General features: G+C 44.7%; 1 protein-coding gene across 1 annotated transcript in view; it reads right to left on the reverse strand.

Moving 5' to 3' along the window:
* The window catches only part of gse1b (Gse1 coiled-coil protein b), a 170645-nt gene that overhangs the window by 22108 nt on the left and 125777 nt on the right, over nucleotides 1-22760 (reverse strand). Inside the window, exon 3 of the mRNA XM_019895812.1 lies at nucleotides 5833-6030. Coding sequence (XP_019751371.1) covers nucleotides 5833-6030 — 198 coding nt within the window. The remainder of the gene's footprint in view (nucleotides 1-5832; nucleotides 6031-22760) is intronic.

Below are 22760 nucleotides of genomic sequence, written 5' to 3' on the forward strand. Positions count from 1 at the left end.
ACACACACACACAGCAGGTGGCGAGAAGCTGGCCCAAGGAGCTTCTCTGCTGAGGCTTGCATCACATTAACAAAACCCTCCTGTGACTGCCTATAGCAAAGGGTCACAGTCTGGTCGCGTGCCTCGCTTTCCTCACTTCTCACTTTCTCTCTTTGTAGTCACAATACTCCCAAATGATATGCTCACATTCACACATCACAGCAGTTTCAGTTTCAAGAGCACACATATTTACTGTATCAGCCTGGAGGCCGATGACTATGATTTCTTAAAAGAGTGCCCAATACCCTTTTCCTTTCTTCCATAATCTTGTCCAGCGAGTCTCCCACACTCATCAAAAACGCAACATTACGCAGTCAAACTGGGTCACAACCATCTCACTGAGGCACACACTTTGGGAGGAAGAAGAGGAGACAAAAGAGCATCTTTGGCAAGCAGGTAGTTGGAGCGTCTACAATCTCGCACGCAGCCGCACAAAAGGAAGCAGTTGAAACCGCAGGCTCTTTTTGAGTTTCAAGTCTACTTCCTCCCCACCCTTCACACCATCAGAACAAAAACCACAGGTCTCTTCCATATCACCAACTCTTCCTAGCGACGGTTACCGTGGTAACTGAACAGACAACATCTTCCCATTGTGGGCGCGGTCAGGACATTGACTGATTTTAAACATCTCATTCTGACTCATACCACTGAATAATGGAAGGAATCAATAATGGCAGTAAGACTACGCTCTAGAAAACTGAAAATCTATGGTAGCAAGAGTGGTGAGGTGAGACATGAAAATGAAAAATGAGATAGGTGGCGACTCGGGGTTAAAAAAAAATAAAGTGAGTGTGCAAAAGAGGTGTGAGGTGAGGCAAGAGGTGGAACAGAAAGGAAAATAGTGTGAGTATTGTTGAGGGCGGGGGTGATGGGGAGCATATCTTGTCTACATAAAGGCAATTAGTAGCTTAATCCTCCCCTCTCACCTCAGCGAGCCATTACTTTCCCTTGCAAGACTTGGCCAATCAATAGTTGCCCACTCAGCCTGGGGAACGGAGGTACGCTTAATACAGCTCTTGTGTCACGGCCTATTCACTGACCACACACACGCACGCATACGCACGTGCGCACGCACACACTATCCTACGTAAGTATGGGAGAACAAATGAAGCTTGAACGAGAGAAGAAGCAGAGAAGAAAGGAAGGGAGCGGTGATCGCAGAGAGACTGTACTGCTAAGCAACAGACCTCCACACCATTTATTTCACCCGCCCGTCTCTCCTCAAAGCCCACCTCTCATCTCCTCCTTTCCTGTGTTAAAAGCAGAAAAGAGTGGAGAAGAGGCAGAGCAGCCTAAATAATTAAGTGAACAGGAAAAGCAGCGAGACAAACAGGTGAGTGGGGAAAAAGACAGCGAGATGACAACAAAAATATTAACACAAAACTATTGATGATTCACCAGTGCCGTTCTCAAATGTGAAGCTAGTACATACAACATCATAGCTATTTCAACAAAATATAATTTAAGACGAGGGCCAGATAAAGATGGACATAAAAAATCAATCATTGAGCAATCACGTCTGAAAGTGGTTATGGCAAAAATGGAGTTCACTACTTCGCTGCAACCACTAGAGGTGTTGTTAATTAGTTTGAGGTCTGAAGAACAACACATCAGTGACGCAAAGTTAAGCAGACCTTGTCTATGGCACGACTCCAGCAAGCAATAGGTACATTATTTAGTTTTATATGTCGTTTATTGTGAAGATGTTTATCGATTTGGATCAAGACACTCTCCTCAATACTTTCGATCTACATGCAAAAATGATATTGTTTCAAAAAAAGAGGAACCAAGCTAGAGAGGCCACCAAAGTGATGCGACAACGTGAGCATTGAGAGCGAATCTGTTTGATTTATGTGGAGCTCCTTTCTGGATTGGGTCCCCTATTACAAGTCTCCCCTCTCCGAGGCTGCCTCTGCACTTGACCGCTCAAGCGAAGCCACACATTCGCGCACAGATTTACGACTGACAACAGGCCAAGCTGTTGTCATAGGCTGAAGTTTGTTCCTTCATCTATTGACCTCACCGCCCTCTTGAAAAACAAACAAATAACAAAAAACAGGTTCCATCGGGCATGGTGATGCATGCCACGCCAAAGAGGGAAAGGATGGCAAAAGAAAACAGAGACGAAAAGGGGATATACTTTCTCCCGTTGACTGTACACTGCGCTTAAATGCAGCAACTGACGAGTGTCCCACAAGAAATCCAGTTATGTTATATGGAGAACGGTGGGTGGTGGTGTGGTGTCAAATGGGCTTGTTTGTGAGTGTGTCAGTGCCAGTCGCTGCCCTGAGGCTTTTGCCTTGAAGATGCATGCGCCGCACAGCCAGGCAGCACAAGCTCCAGGCAGGTTCCAGATGGAGAGGTCACAGACACTCTGCCTCACTGTCCCAACACGGTCCGAGAAACAGAGAGCCTCAGGACACATGCGCACAAGCACACGTCTTTCCAGACATGTCCAAAATCTTCACGTTTGCAGAAATCTGCTCATTACTTTCAAATCTTTATTGTCTTGCCAATGTACTTCACTATCTCGTGCACCTTTGTTCTCTCCCTCTCTGTAGTCACTGTATTTGCAAGCGGGGTACAACAGTTGGTGTGAAGCCAGTGATGAAATTCTGATGATGTGTCTCGAAGCGCGTGAGAGGAAACAACTGCGAGGATTAAACCCAGATCTGCCTAATTAATCACTTATCAGCGGGATGGGCTTTTTGAGGCATGTTATCAGGGCTTTGTGTGTGTGTGTGTGTGTGTGTGTGTGTGTGTGTGTGTGTGTGTGTGTGTGTGTGTGTGTGTTTTGTGCCACTCTGAAGCTCATTATCCATCACCTCCCCTCTTCAGCACAGCACTCATTCCACGGAACTATTCATTACACTTGCCGCAGCCAAGTGAAAAAACGTGTGTCTGGGTTTGCACGTGTGCATATAAACAGCGACAGTGCTCAGGGACTTAAAAGAGTTCGGTAGCTGCCGGTGGTGGTGGTAGCAGCACTAAAACCAAGCTAATTCCTCCAGGCCATAGGACGGTGAGTCATGCTATCCCGAACACAGTATGCTGCACAACTCATCTAATCACGGTGTGAGAGATTGAGTCAAGGCGGCTCATGAAAGATGGCAGGCTGCAGCTTGCTTACAAGGTTGCAAAGACATCTACTTGCATGCGTGGGGCTGTTGGGGTGTGTTACCTATGAATAAAGGCCAAGAAATGATGTGGCTGGAGTTCTAGGGCTGACACGGCTCTCCCCACCCCAGGGTCTTGGCTCGGAACACAAGTGGGGTTGCCCCTAATGCCCCGACGGCTGACTCGCATATACATCACATCCTTGACTAGACAGACAGCACAGTCAGCAGGCCACAAAAATAGCAAACTGGCTTTTTTTGTGATTTTAATAAAAACGGGGCTTGGGATTTATCAGCAATTATCTGGTGACCTTTTCTTCAATAAAGACAAAGAATAGAACCCTTTGACTTGGCGTTCGCATACTCTCATCTTGCAGGGGGATGGGAAAAATATTAAAAAGCAAGACAGAGTGATAAGAATAAAAAAAGCGAGCCCCAGACAAAAAATAAAAAAATAAAAAAATAGGTGGCAAGAATGGCTCCTGAAAGGAAATGTTTCTTTTGGAGAGAGATAGAAGTAGAAAACAACAGAGCGCGCATACAAGGTTGAGGGCGTAAAATGAGATGAAGGGGAGAAGGATCACGAGGGAGGTGATGAGAGTCGAGTCCTCTCTCTATCTGCACTTAATAAATCAGTTGCAGGGGAGCAACGTGTCTGGGGACAGCCATGGTGCTGATTTAAGAGCCAGAACACGGGTGAACAACTGGACGAGCTGGGTCTCTACAAAAGGTAGATATGAGCGCGAGCGCACACACACACGCACACACACACGCACACGCACACACACACACACACACACACACACACACACACACACACACACACACTTTTATATTAATATACAGGCCTCGATAAACTCCAGATGGGAAGCACGAAAGTCACCAAGTGGTCACAGGGCAAAGTAAGTTCTAATGGGTGGAGGTTAGGAATAAGGTTGAGACAAAATATTGATATTGCAATGTGCTGTTTCATAATTGTAATTTACCATGGTACAGTTTCACCACACCAACATTGATTGATACTGTCACTATCCAATGTCCGAGCATGTTAATTTCCACATTTGATGATGACTTAGACTTGATATGGAACTCAGTATACACCTCCATGTCCTGATAATGCCTTTACAATTATTATAAGTTAATAAATATCTTTCTTACTTTTGTTGAAGACCAAAGCCTCGCATCACTGTCAAGAACCAAGCCGAATGTCCCTAGTTGCTCTCAACCTTGGATATTATGAGCCACTGACTGAGTGAGTTTCTGTAAGTTTCGCTTCTTCCATTACAAACTGTTTATTACTGGCATTGGCCAGAATCCTCGAAGTCGTCACATTTCAGTAAACACAAAAAATGGCAAGATTTGTTGAGCCTTTAACATCGCAAGACAGCAAGCAATTTGCAACACTTTAGATGGGTCAATATTTTGAAAAATTAACAGAGCCAAATGTGGACTGTATAGATTTCTGAAAAAAAAAAATTATATATATATATATAACGGATCAATTTTGAATACAGTATATATTTCAACACTAGTGGTCAGAGTTTTTTTTCGTGTATTTAAAGTTAATCATCATTTTTTGGAGAATTTTTAGGATTTATTTGTTTTCATTTTCAATCAGCGCCATTGCGCAAACATCGGCCAGAGCCAATTGAACCATTTTAAATGTCCTGTAGAAGAAATAAACCTTCAGTAAAATAAGCAACAGACGTTTAATGGTTAGATAACTGCTGTTGATGATGCATTTTGAAGAAAGACCGTTAGAAAACTGTTAGTTACTTCAGCAACAATGTTCAGAGGGAAAGAGTCAAGTTCAAATGCGACACTAGATGATGCAAACAATTTATAAGCTCATCTGTAATACTCATCAGAGGTCATGTCATAGTTTGGACTCGCATGGCTTTTTATAGGATGGGTTCATTCACCTTCACTGATGAACAACATGATGGCAGCAGCAAAATTAAGTTTTATTACATTTTACACGCCAATTTAAACCCAGATGTCAACCAAACTGATTGGGAGATCCTCCAGTGTTCAGTGTGGTCATGACCCAAAACACATTGCAAAAACAACAAGGAGTGCATCACAGGCACGTAGACGGTTTTAAACTGTCAATTCCCCAGACTCGAACATTACAGAGTATTCATTCCTCGAACAAAAGCCATTGAAAGAGACTGCGGTGGAAGCGAGGAAAATTATACAAGAAGAATGCAAACGTGTAGGTCACAGGCTCGATGGAGTTTTTGCAGGGAAAGGGTGTGCAATTGACTTTAAATTCATCTATTTGAATACTTTCCCTTTGAGGATTAGGTGTTTTGTTTATGCAATTTCATAAATTGATTGGAATCTGATTCAGATGTAAATTTCTGTTCTCTCGTCTCGTAGTGTTATCAGACTACAGCAAAAATAAAGGAATCGGCCACAATGTTGCAGACACAAACGTATTTGGACACAGTGAGAGTGCATTAAGTAGGTGAGTGACAGTAGCCGCTACTGAGTAGCGCCTCTTCATCCCAGTTTCTGAAGGGTCGTCAATTACAAAGTAAGTCAGCGCCTTGCCTACCAACACCAATATTGCTCTCAGCTGCACAAATGGCCCACGAAAGGCTCTCATACACAAATACAGCAAGCAGAAAGTTGTGAAAGAGCCTCTGGCTTGATGCTGGCCTCACAACTTTACCTCGTGGCTCTTCTGCCTGTTTTGCCAGTTTTCGGAGGGCTGCAGCGAATCCAGAATGAGCCGACTGGGCAGCTGGGCTTCCATTGGCTACGATGGAGCCGTTAAGAGGCGACGGGGTGAGAGGGCTGACCGTCGCCGTTGTACGGGTTGCCGTGGAGATCATTCCTAAGGATGGTGACTTTGGCTCATGGCTCATACCTGCAAACAAACAAAAGGGATGGAGCAATTTTAATAGATAGATAATTTCGAGAATTTTCAAAAAAGTTTATGTTAAGATGATGAGTGAAGTTTACTCATTCACATGTTCTTACATTAGTGAAATGAATGCATATTGAACGCCGGCTATGTAAATGAGCCAGACAAAATGGATGGGGAAAAAAAAGAACAACACATAAAGCTGTTCTCTTGCGGTGACAGTGCGGTGCTGAGTTTCGGTGACAGCTGGAGCGGATGGGGATTGGTGGCGTAAGGGGCAGTGGGCCATTCATTGTATGGCTTGGGGTCAGGGGTGGGAGGTTACGAGGGCAGGTCGACCTTCCACAGCCAAGAACTAAAAGTCTGGCTGTGTGTCTGCTTGAGGTCAAAGGTGAGACAATACACAATGTTGGAACAGCGTATGCTCCGACACAATCAAAGCGATTGCGTTACCTTGCGTGTTAACCGTGCATGTTATCACAGTTCACGTGTTTATGGGACTTCCTCCAGGAGCAAAGCATAAAAGGTTGATTTCCCATGCAAGACAGTTGGAAGGGAAGAAGGGGTGGGAGGTGGTTCCTTCCCTTCCTGTGAGTGCTTGTATGTGTGTGTTGAAAGGTGACACCGCGTTGACAGCCCCTCAGTCAGTGGAATCCCTAAATGCCAGAAGGGCGTGTGATAGCCTTACATGCTCCGGCAAAACACACACACACACACACACACACACAAGAAGGGTAGTTCAGAGGATAGTCTATATTTCATAACAGTGTACTGAAAGTAGCACAAAAAAATGACCCGCTGACATGGAAAACAAATGTCAATAACTCAATTGTATAAATGGGATTTATATCCGAGTTTACTCTTGAGGCTGAGGGGGCTATAAATAGATTGTGTCCCCTCCGGAGCCAAGCAGCACAGCACCCTGCATGTGTCTGACACATACACACTGACACACACGCAGCAGTGGATTCATATATGAGAGAGAACGAGAGACAGAGAGCGAGAGAGAGCGAGAGAGAGCGAGAGAGAGAGAGAGAGAGAGAGAGAGAAACCAACATTCCCAAGAGCTCACAGATAGTCCTGGCTGTAACCCCCCAGTCACCTAGTGCACTCCGTGTGAACCCGATGCACAATTAATAATGGAGTCAAGAATGACTACTGGCTGAACAATACACACTGCACCATTGGGATCGGGGCAAACGAGCAAACACACAGATTGCCCGGTCCTGTAATACTACTTAGTGAAGCCCCTGTCTGGCAGAGAAATTCCATAAAGGCAGGAGAAGTCAGCTAAAAGTGTAAACGAAAGCCTGACTGACCATTTAAGAAACGTACAGAAATCGACGCAATCAAGACAGAAGGCTGTGTGGGGACCGCACACATCAAGCCACATGGTGAAAGGAGACAGATGAGCATAAAGCTTGACAAACAAACACAGAGCCACACATCCGGAGGTCTGGCCGCGGTTCCTGTCACCTCCACTCATCACCCCCCCCTTCCCCCCCAACAAACAGACAAGCAGACTGTGAGGTTGTAGCTTCTTACTGCACAAAAGAGTGGAAGCTCCTGGATCCCCCATGTCTGCATCTTCACATTCAGCCCACACCAGCGCGCACCGGCGGCCGCTGAGACGACGCACACCATCTTCCTGCTCGTGTCTCTTGCTCCCTCACGTCTATCTATCTCCTCTCGCCTGCCTGTTCGCCCGCTCTCCCTCCCCGCCTGCGTTGCTGTCTCTGGCGCTGCCTCTCACAAAGACCGTTTGGAGCTTATCTAACAAAGCAACACACCACACGCGCTGCCTATCTCTCCCCTCCGTGTTCTTGCTCTCTCCCTCTGAGTGGGAAAACAGAAATTCTTAGCCTAGCAGCTGCTGCGATGTCACATGACCTCACCCCCCGAACACACACACAAACCTTCCTCCTTCACACTCTCCCTCCTCCACCCCTCTCAACCTATAATTCCTTAACCATTTGTAGATAACAGACACAGGCATGCATGGCTTGCCAAGGCGAGCTGGGGGAGGGGGAGACATGCTCAGCCGTTCGCCACGCCTGACCCCTTTGGCGTGTGTGCATGAGCTAAATGCGTGTGTGCGTGGATTGACGCAATTGGAAACACAAAGGTTTGGTAAATTCCCCTTCCCTCCTTGAGATGGAAAGACATGTTGTGGCCTGTGACAAGCCCTCGAGCATCAAGGAACCATGGTGTTGGGAACATTGCCCACAATGAGCTAAGCTCAATTTACTTTATAGGCATACTTGGTTTGCCATCGCTATTTTGTCATTGGCAACAACAACGGAAACACACACACAAAAAAAAGGAACTTGCCCACACCAAACTGAGGATGGCATATTTATGTTCGACCAGGGGCTATCAGGGTGAGAGCAGCGGAGTGTATTGGATAAGTAAAAACACGGCTTCCGCTCTGTCTGTCCTGCTCTCACTGCAGGGGTGTGAACGGGTCATATTTTTTAGTGGCTTCCAGCTGCCACTTCTCTTTTCTCGGAAGAGCGAGGGAGCAGGCAGACCAGAGAGACGACAGCGGAAAGGGATTACCTTGGGGGGACAGCGACACGGTCGTGAGCAAAGAGCCAAAGGCCACCCTGTGACAAAGCACTGTTCTGTTCTCCAGGACATGCTGGTGCACTATCCCTCCCATCATCACACACCTCAGCTCACCCTTATCATGAGGCAACCACCATCAGAGATCTGACCCAGATTGTGTCAGGTAAATTAGGTGCAACCTGTCACAACGGCATCATGAAAGTCAAACAATTTCAGTGTGACACACTACTTCATGAATTTGACTGATTTGTGCTTCATGATCTAGCTTAAGAAATTTGGGACATTTCACAGTTTCTCCTCCAATATCAGGAGTAGTTTTTGAGTGCGCTGCAAGAACGCGAACACTGGAGGTTTTCTGTACAAAAGGATGTAAAGGGAAAAGAAAGATCGAACATGAGATTTGTTTAGCAAGACAACAGTGTGTGAGAAAAGGCATTTGTACTAAAGAGGATTATGACACTCAGTGAGCCAGCCTCCAGGTCAATTTTACAAGGCGATTGGCGGCTCGAGAAATATCCAGTAGATGGCGTCATCTCCCAGTTAGTTGGTTAAATGGCACAGGTCCCAACCTTGTCTTTTAAATCCAATCACATGCGAGAGAGGAGGGGAGAAACTGATTTACTGATAACACCGTTTTGCATGAAACTCTTAGGAGATGCGAATGCACAATATGTTTTGGCAAAGGCACCATAGTTCAACAGTTGCACTAACAACCCGGTTGTTAAAAGGAATCTGTTATACACACGGAGCTTCCTCGTGCTGTTTCGCCCCCAGGGAAAATAAAACAAAAGGTCTGGAAAACGGAATGCCGATTACAACAAACCGCAAACGTACACACACGGGCTCTGAACAGATTGACGGATAAATGGCACACAGTAAACGCACAGAATGAACACCCCACAGAGAAAACCTGATCACTCACCCCCATCGCCAAATAAACACCCAGTTCCACCTTTTAGTGGTTTGAATTTGGATCTCTCTCTGTCTCTCTCTCTCTCACTCTCTCACTCAGTAACTCAGTCACTCACATGGACATACTCACAAAATAAATCCTCTTGGCTCCTGTGTGCCTGGCCAGTGGGGAGATAATGCAGTGGCAGCTTTGGCGAGTGGTTAATCTTTAACCAGGAAGGGATTTGCCTATCAGCTTGTTAAAACTAGCAGTGGTAGCCCATGGGACTGATCCATCTACCAGCTCGTCTACATCAGGTTGAACAAAGCGAGGCTCGAAGTGGATCACCAATGACAACTGCAGAAGCATTGCTGGCTTCGAGGGAGAGCAGATGCTTATTTAATAAGCTTGCCACATTTTAATTTGAACATCCTCCTCATGCTGGCCACACACGTGGCTGCAATTCACTGACATGCCACATTTGACGAAGAAGTTAGCTAAACCGAACTCTCGTACATTCAACAATCTTACTGTTTGTTGACTTTTCCCACTGTACTAGCAGAGCAAATACACTCCGTGCACTGTACTGGTTCTTCCAGAAACCTGCTTGAAGGGTTTGACTACTAGCAACTACGGTTCATACAAAAAATTTGTCAACTCTTCTTTGTTTGTAGATGAGCTTTAACGACATGGGTGGAATACTAATGACGCACAGCGGACTTTTATTAATATCCTGTTTTTTGTGATCAGCGTGAACTTTTTGACATCAAGTATTAAAAAAAAAATGCCCACATGACAGAATCTGATAACCGTTGCAAAACGGGACCAACAGAGTCTGTGTGGGGACTTCCATTTGAGGGCTGGTTCAACTTCCTATCATGGTGAAATTAGCCAGCGTTAAGTAGCTCAGCCTCTCATACGGGAGGGATTTTGGAGTTAGTGTGATGAGAACATGTCATCCGCTGTGGCTGACAGCCTTGTTAGCTGTGCTGACAAGGCCATCCAAGGGGGGCGGCGGGCATGTCGGAGCATTCTTACTATAAAAGCCATGGAGAAATACAAGTGATGTGGACAACCTAAGCTAGCAGGAGCAAGTTTCAAAGGGACTACTTTCCTCTGAATTACAGATTTCACTTAAAGGGTATAAAACTACAGTTGCAGTAAGCGCAAGAGGTATTTGGACAATGACAGACTGTATAATTTCTACACACCACACTGGATTTGAAATAAAACCATCAACAAATGTGAAATGTGGCTAAAGTGTAAACCTTTGGATTAAATTTAAGAGGAAAATCAATACATTTTAGGAACTGTTGCCATTGTGGAGTACCAACAGTTTTAATAGTCAAAATAATTTGAACAGTGAAAGAAAAATTTATAATTTCTCAGGAGCCCATGCACACAATGTATTGAGACTTTCCTCTTTACCAACACTTCATCTTGCAAAAGGAATTGATGAAAAGAAAACTAAACTAAACTAAAGACAACAAATACCTAACTCTGTCATGCCCAAATACTTTTGGACCGATGATGCATGTATACAGACTCACTCACTCACTCACTCACTCACTCACTCACTCACTCACTCACTCACTCACAGCGCAGCAGGATAAACCTGCTCTGGTGGTTCCAGGTTTGTTTGACTTCAAAGATGTGATGTCAGGGCAATCTACCCTTGAGCGTTAAAAAAACGGATGTGTCTGCTTGTGCGTTTTCAAACACGCACACCCCTGCAAGTGCATGTCAGAGTGCGTGCACGCCACCTCATTTGCCTCATGGCAAAGGCCAAGAAATCATATCAAGGAAATGCTGCAACAGTAGCGTTTTGGGTACCGAGCTGAAGCGCAAGAAGGAAGACAAATCGACAGGGTGAGAAACGAGGAAGGGAGGAGCAAAGAAACAGGAAGGGAGCCAACAAGCATTGCCTGTGTGAGGGCTGTCATTATACAGCGGGCCTCCATTATGCAGCAACAGCGGAGAACACAGTACATCTCACTTTGACCTCACTTTCTCACTGTCTTAAGTAAACACACACACACACACACACACACACAAACACACACACACACACACACACACACACACGCATACAGATACACACATGTCCAGCACAAAAGCAATACACAGGAAGCTTTAAGTGTGCGCGAGTGTATGTGTTCTCATTATTCATCCCTCACCTCCTACTTCTCTTTCGCTCTTCTAGTCACACTGCACACCAGCACCGCCACCTCAACCTGCACGGCAGTGGCTTGCAACAAAAGCACCAATTTCAAAAGACCAGTCGGCACCGCTTCCCTCTCGTCGCCTTCCTCTCCCTTTATCCGGAGAAACACACATCCACAGAGAGGCTGTGTCTTGAGGGGAAGCACGAGCTCAGATGATTTTCTCTCCTCCTCCCTGCATCCGACTCAGCCACCCCAACAGCACCATTTCCTCTGTCTGTTAATTACATGCTGGCTGTGGTCGAGGTTGCTGTGTGTGTGTGTGTGTGTGTGTGTGTGTGTGTGTGTGTGTGTGTGTGTGTGTGTGTGTGTGTGTGTGTGTTTGTGTGCGCGCGTGTCATCTGAGGAGTGTGTGGCTGTGTTCTCGGAGACACCAGCGTGGGCGCGTGACAGCACAGTCTGGTTACGCTTGACAACGGTGCTTAGGGTGCAAGCGCACATAGAGTATGCACACACAAATACACGCAGCCAGGACCAGGCGCACATTAGAGCCTTCTGTCTTCTCTGGCTCACATGGTCCATGCCCCAGGAGTCAAGCTGCTGTCTGTGTGGCTGCGCTCTCTCAGCAGCTTCTGCTGAGGGGGACGCAGCCCCCTCGCTGCTCTCCTAATGAGGGGGCCAGCTTCAGCATCAGCCCAGCTGTTCGGGCGAGAGGAGCTCGGGAGTCCACTCGTGACTCGCCGCTCCGCGCCTCAACGTCTACACCGCCATCGGGCCCTGCTGACCTTGTCTCTTAAACACCTGCTACCATGAGACAGGGCAAGGTGGCAGTGTGGCGAGACGTGACAGATATTAAGCACGTGAACTCAAAAAGCACAAACAGAGGTAATCAAGTACAGCAGCAATGTCATTGAGCATGTCATGGTAAAAGCACCTTTGACACTCTTTTGCCCGATTGCACCAAACAATTTTAAAACTAGATCAAAACATGGTTTACATTTAAATTCTGCTGCACCAACCTTTAAACCTTAGTTTAAAATTAAACCGATTAAATTTTCAACCTCTCTTCAAAGCTCAGTTTAATTTGTACTCTTAAACCAAGTTTAAATTTAATTCTGTTGCACCAGAACTTTAAACTCCAGTTTAAACTGTGATGGGAAGTCATTTTACACTGAAAATTGATTGATGGATTTTTTTTAGGTGTACAATGCAAAAATAATGATGTTTTTCAAAGACAACTGATAGACAGGCTCAATTCTCTTGAATTTTATAATGAAGAGGAATTTTGGGTGAGAGACAGGTTGTAGCTGAACAGGAAGACAGGATCAACTGTCATACATGGCAGTGAAAGAAATGCAGGTGTACCGATGCTCTAACTGCGGTTTGTGTTTTTGAGTTTTTCCAGCAAGCTTTAATTGAGCAACGTCTCTTTTGTTTCACTCTGGTTGATCTGTTATAACTGTCAAGCAGTTGCTGCCAAACAGTATCTTACGTTTTCACCGTGCTGTTGTCTGTTTGCTTGTCTTCTATTTGTTCAATTAATTCGGTCCGCAAGTTACTGTCAAAAGAGGAAAAGTTGAAGCTTCTCTGATGAGTCATTCCAATACAGCTGATCAAGTTAAAAAGAAACGTTAGGCTAACGTTTTTACGAGCGAGCAATGTAACCCCATAATCTCACTTAGCGAATGTGCGCATGCGTCGAAAGGGCTCACCCATCACGGCTCTCAAAATTTGATGGCGACAAGAAAGAATTGTTTGCGAGTTTCTGTCTGTCTAAGATATACATTTAACTGCATAAGTGATTATTCATTTTAATTTCAATATCCACAATCATCCCGATTAATCGTGTTGAACTCCGTTTAAATCCGGTTAAACTGAGATTCATTTTACATGTTGAAACAGAGTTCTGCTTAATTTTAAAATAGCATTAACTTATTTTAAACTTGGTTTTACTAATCTATGATTAGAGCTAATCTGAGATTAAACCTTGTTTGCGCAACCCAGTTTTAAACATGAAGTACTATAAAAAGTGGGTTAAAAAAAGCTATATAGAATGAATTTTCCTTTTTTTGCACCTTTTTTTGCGCCTAATATCAATTCATAAAACCATAAATTGGTCCTTTTAACTGGTCTTTTCCCATAAATTTATGTGACTTCTCAAGTCACGTGAGATCTCGTCACAATGCGAGAGTATCATATAAAAACAAATTCACTGAAATCAGCGCCATCAAACTTGAAGGCAGATGTGTGGAAGTTTTCTGGTTAAAAAAAAAACAACCCACAAAGGCAGCAATGAACTGTAACTGTGAGACAGTCACAGGAATGTGAATGTCATGAGTTTACAATGGTTTTAACTGTAAGTGATAATGAAACTTAAAATGAAAGATGCCACCACCTTTTTAATACTGATACTTTGCCCAAAAAAAAAAAAATTAAAATAAAAAAAAGAAAAAGGTGGCTGCCACAAGCTGGTTGTAATTTTCCAATAACATATGACACCACCATGGAAGTTATCATTACCAAATGACCAATACATTTTCATTGATTTATTCTTTCCTGTTTGTAAAATGGTGCTGGCAACTTATAATAATATAATACGACATGAATAATTATGTGAAATGCAGTAAATTTTATTGTTTTAAAATGCATTTGCACAAATAAAGGCCTTCAAGTGAAAGTAAAGAAATTCCGCTTGCCAGTAATTCATGAAATACATGTTTAGTGTAAGAGCACAGATTTCAATGTGCACCGCGATGCCCAGATTGTGATAAAAGCACAGCAAATCTTCCACAGAAAACGCATTTATTTAGATCCATAGAACCACCTACTGGCTTTTAGAGTGTAGCTTGACCTTCATGCATATATGAATTGCGACACATGATAGAATCATTGAGAAATGGAATGAAGGGCCACATTATCGCCAGTCTTCAGCTTAAATATGAAGAGAGATGCTGGTAAGTAAAAGAGCAGCTCTACCTGTGCAAACAGCAGCCAGATAACACAAGTAAGGCAACGCGGACAACACAGTAAGCTCTGTGCAGGAGTTGAGCAAAACACACAATATGACAATCAGCTGATTGCGCTGATGTCACAAGGGGGAGGGGTGTAGGTGCGTGTTTCAAGAGGCAAACACAAACCATGTTGAAGAGCGATAGTGGCAGACACAGAAGGGGAAGGAGTGATGATGGTGTCATAGCAGTAGAAAAGGCCTTTTTTTTTTTTAAAGAATAGCCTGTAGTGCAATGTTGGGTAACACAGACAGAAATTAAAAAAAAAGGCAGACACATACACACATATATACACACAAGTGGTACATGCATTACGTATTGAGCGCACTCACATCAATAATGGTGAATGAGAAAGAGGCGTGGGCAAGTAGTCAAGCATGGTCAGTGCTGAGTGTGTATCATTCCCTTATCTAGTGTGCTCATGTTGCCTGCCCTGTTTGTTTAGCCGCTGCTTATCAGCGTCGGCGACAACGCCAGCAGCGAATGCGGCTAACACAAACGAAAATGCAATATCTACAAGTATCTAAAGGTCTGGTGGCGTGAATGGAACCAGAGTCACTCAAGCAAACGACAATTATTCCATACAAATGTGCGGTATGCATCTGTTCTCTTAATGTGATTTGGTGACAGTGAGTCTAACTGGTTTTGAGACCGTTTGAAGTGGCGAGGAAATGAGCTCTATTACTACTCAAGTAAAATTATGTCCAACTGAAAAAAACCAAAAACATTTCAAGAATTCGACTGTATATAAGAAAGACACATGCTACTTTATGGGAATACTTGGGAGGGGTGGGGTTAAAAAAATATTTAAAAATTGACTTTGGAATACATTTCATTAGTTGTCAAACAATTCATAGCAATACAGTGTGTGTGTAAAGTGGCAAGCAAATTAAAACTACGCTGCGTTGCGAGCATGTATCAGCCACACCCTACCCACATAAGATTGAGTGAGCTTTGTTCGGTGGGGTGACACAAGGACACATCACTGTGACGGAGGACCGTAGAGGGAGCACTTGGCGGCCGGTAAACACGCAACGATACAGAACTTCACCAGGGAAACAAGGAACACAAATTAGCACGGCTTCAATTAAAAAAACAAAACAAAACATAAAATGTCTGCTTTCATGTTGTAATTAACTTCCTGGTGTGCTATTTGGGTGTGCCTATCCAGGGTTGACGCTGGCTCATGAAACCTCTTATCCAATGTGGCTAAACAGAACAAAAATCTAACCCAGAACAAAAATCTCCTAACCCACACTTAAAGATGAAGTCAACCCCCCAAATTTCTTTCGAGTATTATTTGTGCCTCCACTAGTCCATCTGTTTTTGTCCATCACGGGGGCGATGATGTTGCCACTTGCTGTCCACTGAAAACGACATCAGAGTTGCTCAGTGCTTAGGTAACAACCAATTACGGTTGAGCTTCAGAAAACAGGTGAGCATCGTATTAGTCAGGTAACAAATTGTAGTTTTACTTTTCGCTGAACAGTTCATATGTGGCATGTATTTTGGACTGCTGCTGGTCAGTAATAATAATTAATAATTTCAGCAGAGGCATAAAAAAATGGTTTCATGATTAAATATTTTCATCTCAATCTTCATTAATTCATATTGTTGCTGATTTTATGTACCAGGTATTCTTTTGTTTTTTTGGAGCACCATGTAGTGGGAAGTCGTGGGGTTAATATAAGATGAACGATTTGGCAGGAAGCTACGTCTGTTTTAAGGTAAATAGGACTGTGTGCCATCTCTTAACAAAACGCGACCAACATTATGACTGTGTAGGTACTGATCCAGCTCAGAGCTTCTGCGAATGCGCATTGCCTCACTGTGCTGTCGCTGACCACTTTTTTTTTACATATTCCTCCCCCGTTACATTAGTAGGAAGTGGGATTGAAATGTCCATCCATCCATCCATTATCCTCACAAGGGTCGCGGGGGGGTGCCGGAGCCTATCCCAGCCGTCTTCGGGCAGTAGGCGGGGGACACCCTGAACCGGCTGCCAGTCAATCTCAGGGCACACACAGAGGAACAAACATCCACGCTCATAATTACGCCAAGGGACAATTTTGAGTGTTCCAATAACCTGCCATGCATGTTTTTGGAATGTGGGAGGAAACCGGAGTATCCGGAGAAAACCCACACAGGCCCGGGGAGAACATGCAAACTCCACACAAGGAGGCCAAAGGTGGAACTGAACCCGGTACCTCTGCACTCACTGTGAGGTTGATGCGCTAACCACTGGGCCCCCGGCTGCCCGGATTGAAATGTCTTCTCTTATAAACTGCGACAACAAGCGTACCCCCTTGTTGTTCAAGTCTGTAACTGTCAGTAAAAAGCGGACTCGTGCAAACAGTTACCACACGAATAAAACGCCGGTTCCGGTTCATAACGGAAGTTGCGCACGCAATTCACGCAAAAGCTCACGGGGCCTAGGAATGGAGTAGATCTTGCTGTCCTGTCTGTCTCCTACTACGACCGATTGCTTTGTGACTTGGTTGTTCAACGATCCTAACTGGTCGGCATATGGTGGAATTTGTTGTTTTGTTTTGTTTTTTTAACTTTAACACTCCTAATCTCAAATGCAAAAGGGTAAAACCCAACGAGCGTCCAAAATGTCACAAAATCCCAGACATATCCAAAGGAATACATCTAGAGAGAGGCCAAAAGAAGTGGTGACATGAGAGGAAAAAAAGCTGTGGGCGCTGGCCAAGCAAAACCCTCATTTCCTGAACATCCTACAGCGGTTTCTTCACCATCACGCAGGCAGACCACATCGTAACCCTGCCCTGACACAAAGAGAGTGGTTTGCATGCACCGCCATCTGCATACCATCTCAGGACATTGTTCTGTAATGCTAGTCAAATTTAAGCCTCTTCCAGTAAAATGCATACTGTACAGTACCATCCTCTCTATTGAGGAACTATGCAAACCCATGCAAAATTCCTCTGTGGCTCTACAGTCAATGCTATTCAAAGCAATCAATGAATGCTGTTGATAAGGAAATGCAAAGTGGGTCAGTCACCTTTAACACCATGGCTCCTTGTGTAAACAGTACAGGGAGCTGCTTGGGACTGTGCTAATCACTCTCTAAACAGCGCCAGGTGCTGTCACCACAGACAAACTGTCACCAACACTCCTGAACACAGCTGCCGTCTAAACCCCAGACGCTCACCACACAGCAGGCTAGTGCAAGGCCACAAACTGCACAAAAGGCCCCTGAAAACATGCCGACCCGGTTAAAGGCACGATTACTGCGGGAAAGTACTCAACGACTTTAAAACGGCACGTCACGAGCGGGAAGTGCTTCAACTCTGAGATAGCTTTTCATACATCATCTTACAGTCGCATTGTGCGTTCAACTATCAGACATCCTAGTTGTCTGTTACAAGGGGGAGCACAAATCCTTTACAAGTCAGTAAAGCCCATTATTATTGCTACCGTCAATCAGTGCGTTCAAATGCACTTAATAGCTATTGGAACCAGACAAAATGCATATCAATTGGTGTCAGTGTCATGAGCGGCATTTCCGGGCATATCCTCCAAATAAATTACCTCCCCTACTGGCTTTTTGTGCCAAAGTTTACAGTTTTCACCATTTTCATCAGCCTATCTCAGCTGTCTTCGGGTAGTAGGCAGGGCACACCCTGAACTGGATGCCAGCCAGTCGTAGGGCACACATACGTGGTTTCAACGATCACAATCATACCTAGGGACAATTTGGAGCGCCCTATCAACCTGCCATGCATGTTTATGGAATGTGGGAAGGAAACTGGAGTACCCAGAGAAAACCCACGCAGGCACCGGGAGAATGTGCAAACCCCACACAGGAAGGCTGGAGAAATCAAACCTTGCACCTCTGCAGTGTGAGGCTGATGGGCTAACCAGCAGATCACTGTGCCTCCTTCCTTCTCTCTCTTGAGAGAGAGAGAGAGAGAGAGAGAGAGAGAGAGAGAGAGAGAGAGAGAGAGAGAGAGTCACTGCACTTGAAGCAACAGCAGCATATGTGCTTGTTTCAGTGGCCAACTGATCTTTAAAGAAATTAGCGACAAACCTCAACCATGATTACAAAAAGGCACTTCTTGTTTCTTGAAAATAAAAAGATCAAACTTAGTTCAACGACTGACTAAAAGCTACAGCATCCACTGACTGAGTCAGTATTGTTTTATGATGTCACAGCAGAGGTGTCAAATGTTTAGATCATAACACAAACCAAAAAATAAATAAAAACACACCACACTTTCATGCAGTCACGGAAAATTTAAGGGACCTGTCATCTCCGCCATCTTGATCTTGCCCAAGGTTTTAAAACAGTTCTCCTCGATGGGGTCATCAAGACGACCTGTTTTAAAACCTTGGGCTAAATCTAATTGTAACATGTATTTGTTACATATTTTGATGCATTTTTATGCTTTATAAAACACTTATGTCTGAATTTTGGGAGCTTGGAACGGATTAGGGCATTTACATGGAAAACTACTTACAAAATGTTATAGTTCCGAAATTTCTTTCAGAACCAATTAATTTCGTAAGTAGAGGTACCACTGTATATAATCTCATGGTTTAAAAACATTGCACAATGGCACACACTTAAAGCCACTACAAACGTAGCAACAGTATATCCTTCGTGCATTCTTCATTGGCCAACTGCACATGGGGGTGGGGGGGGGGTGCGTGTGTATGTGTCAGAGCAATGAGAGGCATGTGCGCGCCTCGAGAAGCAGCTGTTGAGCGTGCCAGTGCCTCAAGTGAAGTGAAGGCGCGTGCGTGGGAAGTGATTCAACACTGTCCACCTGCCACGCGCACACAGACGTGCACATACAAAACATACGTCAACAAACAGGGTCACATCCTTCACTCGAGGGCACCAAATGGCCCCACAGCATGCGTCAACACACGCAAGACAATACGAGGTTTCAACGAGCCTTGGCATTAGCGAGTGTTGAGGAAAAGCGACGGTATACTTTTATACATATACAGGGTCGGGGTTGTATTTTGCATAATAATCGCAACAGCGCTGAGGAAACTTGAAGTTGATGGGTGTGCTTGGAGGGAGGGGGTCAACCCTTAAGACTTATCTGCTTTCAAAAGACAATTGTCTGGAAGCCTGAACGATACATTAGTAGAACGAGAGCTGAACGCGTCCAACGCGACTGCTGTACCTTAGCTTTTGCTTCCCCTTCCGCGCTTCTTCTCTGCCTGAACAACGACTGAATGCGGCGAAAAGATAGCCGCCGTTTGCTCGATCTCCTCCGGGGTTCCCTCACAACCCCTCGTCGTGTACTCGCTCAACACAAACAACTCGCCCTCCCCTCTTAAAAAAGCTTCCCAACACCATTAGGTTTAGACTCACCGCAAACAGCGAGAAAGGACGAATTCCAGACTTATTAAATTAGTAACTTCCTGCCGTCATCGGCGGAGAGAACGCGGATACATCCATCGGTCGAGTACTTTTGTTGTCACGCAGGAAGCTCCGGCACGGAGCTTAGAGGAGAAGAGAAGAGAAGGTAGCCGGCTGCTGAGAGCCGGGAGCCGGGAGGTGGGGCTTCCTCGCAGGCGGGGGCTGGACAGACAGACAAGCCGGAGGGGGTGGGCGCGTAAGCACCTGCTCCTCTCCTCAGCCGCGCCTCCAGTGCCCGACTGAACCCGGGAGAGCCCATTCCCCCTCCCACCTCCGCCCGACTAATAGAATAAGAAAGTAGCGACCATCCTCAAACAATCTCAACGGAATCACTTCACCCAATATCAAACTTTGTTCAGTGACCAAAAAAGCAGATACAGCATCAACTTATATATTCGGAAACACATGATTTATGATGTAGTACAAAGGTGTCAAAGTCGGCCCCCTACATCACGCTTGGTGGCCCACCGGAGCAAATAAGTGTCCATGTCATGCTTCTTCCACCAAATTGCGAAGCAAATAAATGTGTACTTCATGTTTCTTCCACCAAATTGCTTCTTAAAGTCTCCTTAAAGTGAAAATAAATGTCTTTGACACACCAAAGATTATTTTGTTGATAAGGATCCTGGAAAGCAGGGGTGGGCAACTCTGCTCTTCGAGGGTCACTATCCTGCTTGTTTTAGATGTTTCTCTCCTTCAATACACCTGATAGAAATGATCAGGTGTCTGTAGAGCTTGCTGATGAGCTGAGGTACCAAAATATTCATTCATTCATTTTCCGAACCGCTTGATCCTCACTAGGGTCGCGGGGGGTGCTGGAGCCTATCCCAGCCGTCTTCGGGCAGTAGGCGGGGGACACCCTGAATTGGTTGCCAGCCAATCGCAGGGCACACAGAGACGAACAACCATCCACGCTCACATTCACACCTAGGGACAATTTAGAGTGTTCAATCAGCCTACCATGCATGTTTTTGGAATGTGGGAGGAAACCGGAGTACCCGGAGAAAACCCACGCAGGCCCGGGGAGAACATGCAAACTCCACACAGGGAGGCCGGAGCTGGATTCGAACCCGGCACCTCTGCACTGTGAAGTCGACGTGCTAACCACTGGACTACCGGGCCGCCCGGTACCAAAATATATTTTGTAAATTTGACACACGAATATTGTTAACAAGCCTGCCAAATGTGAATGGAAAAAAAAAAAAAATCAAGTACTGGAGGCTTCTAACTGTACGATGGTGTGGACGTGTCTGCTAGAGACACCCTGTATCAACTACATTCATTAAAACTGTGTGTGCTTAAGTGTCTAGTCAGATGCAGGCTGAAAAAAACATTCGCCACTGTGTTGAAGAAGCAGTTCATGTTGTACTAAGTGTCTCGGTTAAGTGGGGACCCAGATAACAACACAGTGTGAGGCGCATTCGATGACCACAGTCAAGCGACCTTGTTAGCTCGCAGGCTAGCGAACGGAATAAATAGTTAATGTTACTTTAAGTGTCTCTGTTGTGTGTTTCTACAGGCGGTGAATAGAATGACGAATGGAATATTGGACGGACCCGACTCTGGTCCATCAGCCAGCAGATCCGTAAGCCCACTAATGGTTAACAGCTACTAGCTGCTAGTAGCACACCAATTTGCGGTGGGGCTGTCCAACTCGCTCGTCATTAACAACCCTGCTAAGTTTGAATGACTAAAAATATTCATGCTATTTTGTCGAGTAACTTTCTTATGCATACACATCTCTATGCTTGAGTCATGACACTTTTTCCGCTGAAAGCCTCAGGTGGCTTGCCCACCAGGTTGTCACTGGGCTTTACAGGCCGCAAAAAGAAGCATGGCCACGAGCTAGCTCGTGAGCTAACAGTATTCAATTCAATTCAATTCAATTCAATATATATATATAGACTGTATATACAGTATCTATGATGATGATAATGTTCATTATTATCCATACTTACTTTGGGAGTGGTCATCAATCAATTACAGAGCACAAAAATAAACTCAGTAGAGACGTCATTTTTAATACCTCCATGACAGTGGAAAACAAAATCTGTGACTACACTTAATAATACAGAATTAATCTATTCCTACTGCTGGTGGACGACAAGAGTTGCTTTAACCAATTACAAAATAACACTCATAGTATTAAAATTGTGTTGGACTGTTTTGAAAGGACCCCACAAATTCTCAATTATCTTGTCGAACTCTCAAAATATCGATGAGGGCTCTAAAATAACTGAACTGCCTGGGGCATATATGAGACATGAATTAAAATGGAAATGACATTTTATTTGAAGTAAACACAGGTGTAAGGACAACTACCCTTCAGTTTTGTTAATTAATTATGGTGCATAATTGATTATGTTGCACATGATGACTTTTCAGTGAGCTCATCGAAAGAAGGAATGGTAATTCAATGATTGTCCACAAGAGGACAGCCATTGACCAAGAGCACACAGTGAAGCCTGAGACGACAAGCTTCATAAAATCTACCAACCCCTGACTGGTTCATCAATTGTCTTAGTGTGGATTAGATAGCACCGGGTACACAGATTGTACAATCAAAGCCACTCTTGTAAACGGTAAAGACGGACTGTTCTTCCAAAGCTAAGGATGGATATTTGGATTAGATAGACAATGGTTGAGGAGGAGTTAGGATGAGGCATTCCTAATTGCATTGGATTAATTAGGTATACATTGGG

The sequence above is a fragment of the Hippocampus comes genome, unplaced genomic scaffold (genome assembly GCF_001891065.2).
Source record: "Hippocampus comes isolate QL1 unplaced genomic scaffold, H_comes_QL1_v1.1 scaffold80, whole genome shotgun sequence".
Taxonomy (NCBI): domain Eukaryota; kingdom Metazoa; phylum Chordata; class Actinopteri; order Syngnathiformes; family Syngnathidae; genus Hippocampus; species Hippocampus comes.